The 6,519-nt window shown below is 36.5% G+C and overlaps 2 protein-coding genes across 5 annotated transcripts in view; one reads left to right on the top strand and one right to left on the bottom strand.

Moving 5' to 3' along the window:
- The window catches only part of NEXN (nexilin F-actin binding protein), a 48,369-nt gene that overhangs the window by 14,147 nt on the left and 27,703 nt on the right, over nt 1–6,519 (bottom strand). The window contains exons 10-11 of the mRNA XM_032802499.2: nt 4,362–4,559; nt 391–612 (exon numbers count right to left, since the gene is read on the bottom strand). Coding sequence (XP_032658390.1) covers nt 391–612; nt 4,362–4,559 — 420 coding nt within the window. The remainder of the gene's footprint in view (nt 1–390; nt 613–4,361; nt 4,560–6,519) is intronic.
- FUBP1 (far upstream element binding protein 1) overlaps nt 1–6,519 on the top strand; it is a 63,202-nt gene that overhangs the window by 51,666 nt on the left and 5,017 nt on the right. The gene's annotated exons all lie outside the window — the stretch shown is intronic.

Here is a 6,519-nt window from a genome sequence, read left to right as displayed (position 1 = left end):
GCCGACCCACCGAGTGTTGCTAGGGTAAAAATCTTCCGACGAACGTGCACACAGCGCGCACACACCTAACTGGAATGGATATAAGCAACACATCTCGAAGAACAACAGTTAAAGGTGAGTAACCGTCTTTTCCCTAAGGTTTGGCCAGGAGGGACCTCCTCAGATGGCCATAACAGGGAGTGAGGGGGGATTACTATGGAGATGGAGGGAACTCTGCTGGAAGGACAGCATTGTTCACTTTAGGATCATGACTTTAGGTGCTTTGGACAAGTTCACTCTTGCACCTTGAATGCAGCTTACTGAGGATGAAAGGCCGCTAATGACCTGTTCCAACAGCTAAACTAATGTGACAACACTTTTTAGCAATTGTTGACACTGAAAATAACTTGCCTCAAGAAATTTCTCTGTTTCCCTCTCTTTTATTTCCTGGTCCACTGCTCTTCTTCTAGCTCGCTCCTCTTCAATTTTTTTCTGTATTTCTTCTTCAGACAATTTACCAATTTTTTCAAACTTGCTTTTTAAGTTCTTTGCCTGAATAGAACCACTTCTTTTTAACTTTATTAGTTCTTCATATTCCCTGCTTAATTCAAAGGTTTCAGCCTCTTCTTCCTCCTGTTAAGAGATTACAACGTAAGTATAAGAGTGCCTGATTTTGAAAACTGTTTTTGTGCAAAAAATGCTAAGTGTAACTAGCTACATTTTCCCTAAACCTAATGAAACCAAGGTATCAGAAGATGGTGGTAGATCTAATTCCCCAGTGCAGGAACCTTCACTTTTCATTTCTTTTAAAGTGCCAGGCATACAAGACAGATACACATTTTTTAAAAAATGGTAAAAATACTCCAATTATATTTGCTTCTAAATGTATTTTATTAGTTTGAAAAGGCTCTTGCCTCTTCATACAGTCCCTTCAAGTTACTGTTCTGTGAAGTCAGCCCATGTGAAGGGTGCTTTATTGGTATGGCATTGTATAAGCACTAGATAGTCCTGGAGGCAGCGTCTTCTGTCACAAAACAGCAGTGGCACTGCAAGATGCTTCATACTACTCTGCCAATGTACTTCACTCTTCAAAGAGCAAAAGCATAATTCAGTCTCCATGTCTTGTGTTTCTGGTGAGACTGGAATCTAGTATTTTTTCTGGCATATTCCCTTGCCCACTGGGAATGAGAGACCACCAACTTATTTCACACAGGTCAATGAACTGTTACCATGGGTAACAACTAGAGCTGTCAAATGATTAAAAAAGTTAATCATGATTAATCATGTAATTAAAAAAATCACGATTGCACTAATAGAATACTATTTATTTAAATATTTTGGATGTTTTCTACATTTCAAATATATTTATTTCAATTACAACACAGAATACAAAGTGTACACTGCTCACTTTATATTTATTTTTGATTACAAGTATTTGCACTGTAAAAAACAAAATAGTATTTTTCAGTTCACCTCATACAAGTGCTGTAGTGCAATCTTTTTATCATGAAAGTTGAACTTACAAATGTAGAATTATGTACAAAATAAAACAATGTAAAATTTTAGAGTCTTCAAGTCCACTCGATCCTACTTCTTGTTCAGCCAATCGCTCAGACAAATTTGTTTACATTTGCAGGAGATAATGCTGCCTGCCTCTTGTTTACAATGTGACCTGAAAGTGAGAACAGGCATTCTCATGGCAGTGTTATAGCCAGTGTCACAAGATATTTAGGTGCCAGATACGCTAAAGATTCATATGTCCATGCTAATGCCAGGTTCTGCTCGATAACAATCCAAAGCAGGACAGAGTGATGCATGTTCATTGTCATCAGCAGAAGTCTGATTTTCTTTTTTGGTGGTTTGGTTTCTGTAGTTTCCACATTGGAATCTTGCTCTTTTAAAACTTCTGAAAGCATACTCCATACCTTGTCCCTCTCAGGTTTTGGAAGGTACTTCAGATTCTTAAAATTTGGGTTGAGTGCGATAGCTATCTTTAGAAATCTCACATTGGTACCTTCTTTGTGCTTTGTCAAATCTGCAGTGAAATCGTTCTTAAAATGAACATGTACTGGGTCATCATCAGAGATTGCTATAACATGAAATATATGGCAGAATGTGGGTAAAACAAGAGCAGAGGACATACAATTCTCCCCCAAAGAGTTCAGTCATAAATGTAATTAACTCACTATATTTTTTTAAACGATCATCAACATGAAAGCATGTCCTCTTGAATAGTGGCTGAAGCCTGAAGGGACGTACAAATGTTTAGCATATCTGGCATGTAAATACTTTGCAATGCTGGCTACAACAGTGCCATGCAAATGCCTGTTCTCACTTTCAGGTGACATTGTAGGACTTTTCAGGTGACAAGAAGTAGGACTGAGTGGATTTGAAGGCTCTGAAGTTTTACATTGTTTTGGTTATGAGTGCAGCTATGTAACAAAAAATCTACATTTGTAAGTTGCATTTTCACGACAGATTTCACTACAGTACTTGTATGAGGTGAACTAAAAATACTATTTCTTTTATATTTTTACAGTGTAAATATTATAAAAATATACACTTTGATTTCAATTACAACACAGAATACAATATATATGAAAACACAGACAAACATCCAAAATGCTTAATAAATTTCAATTGGTATTCTATTGTTTAACAGTGTGATTAAAATTGCGATTAATCACAATGTATTTTTGAAATCATTTTTAACTCCAAAAAAAAATAATCACGAGTTAAATGAGTAATCAATAGCCCTAGTAACAACTTTTAGTAATTAGCGGCCTTGTAACTGGTGACCACCTAGATAGAGTAAGACTCTTACGTATTATGCTGCCCAATACCCTATGCTATTCTTCACCAACAGTCTAATTTATTCTTAACAGGATCAATGCTGATGGAATGCAATATGCCATAACAAAACCTACTCTCCAAAAATAATAAAGCTGCTTTTGAAAAAGAAAAAATTTAAGTAATGCTTTAACTATTTCTTAGAAAATCATGATAGCACAGTGCAGGTAAGTTGCACTATATGTATTTAAACGGCACACAACTTAATAGTAAAAGGCAAACTGTGGATATTCTGACTGCTTTAAAAATGTTGGAAGGATATTTTAAATAGAAAAAAACATAAGCAATAACACAACAATTTTGGACTGGAACTAAATCATTGCCCTCACTTTATGTTTTTTCTAGTTAGCTCTTCTCTCTCATTTCATTGTTGATCGTATACACTAATTAGTTTAAGATGCAGTCCTGACCATGTTTGGAAATCTCAAATCCTAAAGCCCTTATTACTCACCTTGGATCCTCCAGGCATGAGCTGCATATTCCTCATTTGCTAACTTTGGAAGGTTTTGACAGTATTTCCATCTCCAATTATTGCTCTCCCCAAGCATTCAAAAATCATTTGATTCATTTTATAATTGAGATTTTAAAAAATAATTTGTGAATTATTTTAATTTATCTTTTAGTTTATTAGCATTTGCAATTTATTCTCTGCAAGCACAACACCTAGAAACTTTTTAAATTAAAACCGATTTTTTATGTAATCGCATCACTCCAGGATCTGGAGCTTTAAGAAAAAACACCAAGTAGGCAAAATTCATAAGGGCAAAATCGTAAGATGAACACCTGAAAGACGATCTTTTTGTACGTTAGCACAGTCAACTTGTGGAACTCCTTTCTTGAGGTGGTTGTGAAGGCTAGGACTACAACAGCGTTTAAAAGAGAACTAGATAAATTCATGGAAGTTAAGTCCATTAATGGCTATTAGCCAGGATGGGTAAGGAATGATGTTCCTAGCCTCAGTTTGTCAGAGGGTGGAGATGGATGGCAGGAAAGAGATCACTTGATCATTAACTGTTAGGTTTTCTCCCTCTGGGGCACCTGGCATTGGCCACTGTCGGTAGACAGGATACTGGGCTAGATAGACCTTTGGTCTGACCCGGTACGGCCGTTCTTATGTTCTATAGGAGGATTATAGATATGATTCTCCAGGTATTGCTGTAAGAAGTTACAAAACAGGTTTTCAGGAGAGGATATAGTGAAGCCTGCAGAAGCTACGTGGAAGTAGACAGCTTTACATGTCTAAAGGTGCTGGAGTTCTCGGCTGGGGAGGACAAAGTGTATTAATCTGTATTCAAAGCAATTAAAAAGGGAACAAAAGTTTTCAAATGGAAAACGATTTTTTTCAAGTGTTAGTTATTTGTTTTCCTTTTCCCATTCCCTTCTTTCTAGGCAACATTTAAAAAAAAAAAATACCGGAGACTATACCTAAAATCTTCAAATTTTAGAATTTTAAGCAATGATCTATTCATTAAATGCTATCAGGGAGGTAACCCTGTAGGACACTTCATTCAATTATTTTTGAGAATACAAACCTCTCCCATTTCTTGTCTGAGCTGCTCAAATTCTTGCTTCTCCATTTCCAGTTTTTGCCTGCGCTCTTCTTCTGTGCGTCTCTTTTCTTCTTCCATTTTTTGTCTCAGTAACTCCTCAAAATTAATTTCCAGTTTACCTGGTGTAAGAGATTCTTGAGAAACTGTTTTAAACATCTCTGGTGTCTCATCATCCAGTACCTATTGAAAATAATTATCTGTTGCCACTTTTGATACAATTTGTGTACTTGTGCTAAACTTAGAATACAAAATTTGAGGATGTGATAATTGGACCTTTTGCTACCTCTAATTCACAGTGAAATAAGATGACACAGGCTTTAATGTCGAAGACTAGACAACATTGATTCATTTGCATTTTGCATTAGTGTGCTATCTTTCCCACATTTAATCAATTTAACAAAGTAGTAAAATTTTGAACGTACGGAAACAAAACAAGTGTATCGTAAGCTTTAAAATAAAGATTTTTTTTCACTAAAATAGTGCTTCAATAATATGGGGTGAAGGAGAGATTCCATCTGAGCAGAGGAATGGGAACCAGGAAAGCTTCAATTCTAACTGATCAGGCAAATTGCTTAACATCTAATTCATTTTCCCAGTTGTTCAAATAGGGTGAATAAATCATGCATAATTATCACAGTACTGTGAAGATCATGTAAAGTTAAACAATGCTATACAAACCATATTTATTCTCCATTTCTAAGCAAATGTTGTATATTTGTATTCAGTTTTCTTTAATCTATGTTAACATACTGGCATGGTACACAAACAGCAAACAACGGTTTGTAGGGTTTTTTTGGTTATAAACTAAATTATACTTTTACTTTAAATCCAGTGCTTTCCACATTTTCAGAACATTTCTATGTACAGCCAGAAATTAGGAATGGGCGACAGGGAATGGATCACTTGATGATTACCTGTTCTATTCATTCCCTCTGGGGTACCTGACATTGCCTACTGTCAGAAGACAGGATACTGGGCTAGATGGACCTTTGGTCTGACCCAGTATGGCAGTTTCTGTGTTATGTTCTTAAATATTCCCTCTGATCCTCTAATCTTTCAGGCATGCAGCAAAGCCTTCTTGAGGAGGGAGTGAGATGAAGTGGACAGAGTTTAATGGGCAGTCTTTTGCTTATTTTTTGTGTTTAATTTGAGATAGGCACCTATTCTGTGATCTGAGTAACTAAGGTTTACACTTCAGAAATCTGAAAGAATAATAAAACATTTAATTCAGTTTCATAAACTGTTTTGAGGTGTGACACAACTTAGACATAAAGATGGTCATACACTATGGTAGGGCATCCCATGTAACCTTGAACAGTGCAGGTGGTCTTTTATAATTCACCTTTCATCCTCTCTTTTCTTTTCTCCCTTCCCCTCTTGCTCCTTTCCTCACCCTTCCAAATTTCTTAGTGACATGCACAAGGGAAAAAAATTACTTTCAAGCTTTTTTATATGTTAGGATGCCATGAAAGGTTAAGATTTCTGTCCAAATAGAAAATTTGCTTGATATTTTGACACTGGAAATTAAAATTGTGTCTATCCTGGAAGATTTGTGATTAGAGAATTAGTGGGATTAGAGCGGACATCTAAACAGACAAAGCTGAACACTTGTGTGGCTTTTAACACTACTTGCTTCCAAAGCCTAATGGACACCAGTGTAAGGTTGTGTGACTTTGTTAAAGATTCCAATACCTTTCCTTCCTTAAGGTGTGTAAGCTCACAAATAATGTCTTAGACCCAGCTCCACCAAAGATCAGAAGTTTAAAAGCAAGCAGAAACACAAATCTCTGTTTTACAAAACGAACCTTTCAGCCTCATCATAAACTAATAACTGGATCTGCGCATTTTTTGCTTATTTTTATTAGGTCATCTTGCTAGCCATGCCTGTATTCATATGGTTCTCATCACTGTAGAATCTGGTACTTTTCACTGTTGCGGGAATCACACCTGTTTTCTCTTGTTGCACTACTTTGTCCCCACTTCCTCATTTTACCCCTGACCCTTTCATGACTTTTCTTGCCCCCCCTCCCCCCTAATCTGCTGTTGCTGGCTGTTAAAGGCATTCTTTGATACTGCCCTATGACCAGCTCATCTGCTCCTCCCACTCCCAGCTCTTCAGTTCTCTTGCACATGTCAGTTG

The sequence above is a fragment of the Chelonoidis abingdonii genome, chromosome 7 (assembly GCF_003597395.2).
Source record: "Chelonoidis abingdonii isolate Lonesome George chromosome 7, CheloAbing_2.0, whole genome shotgun sequence".
NCBI lineage: Eukaryota > Metazoa > Chordata > Testudines > Testudinidae > Chelonoidis > Chelonoidis abingdonii.
Note: the sequence above shows the minus strand (reverse complement) of the source record. Positions and strands in the feature narration are given on the sequence as shown.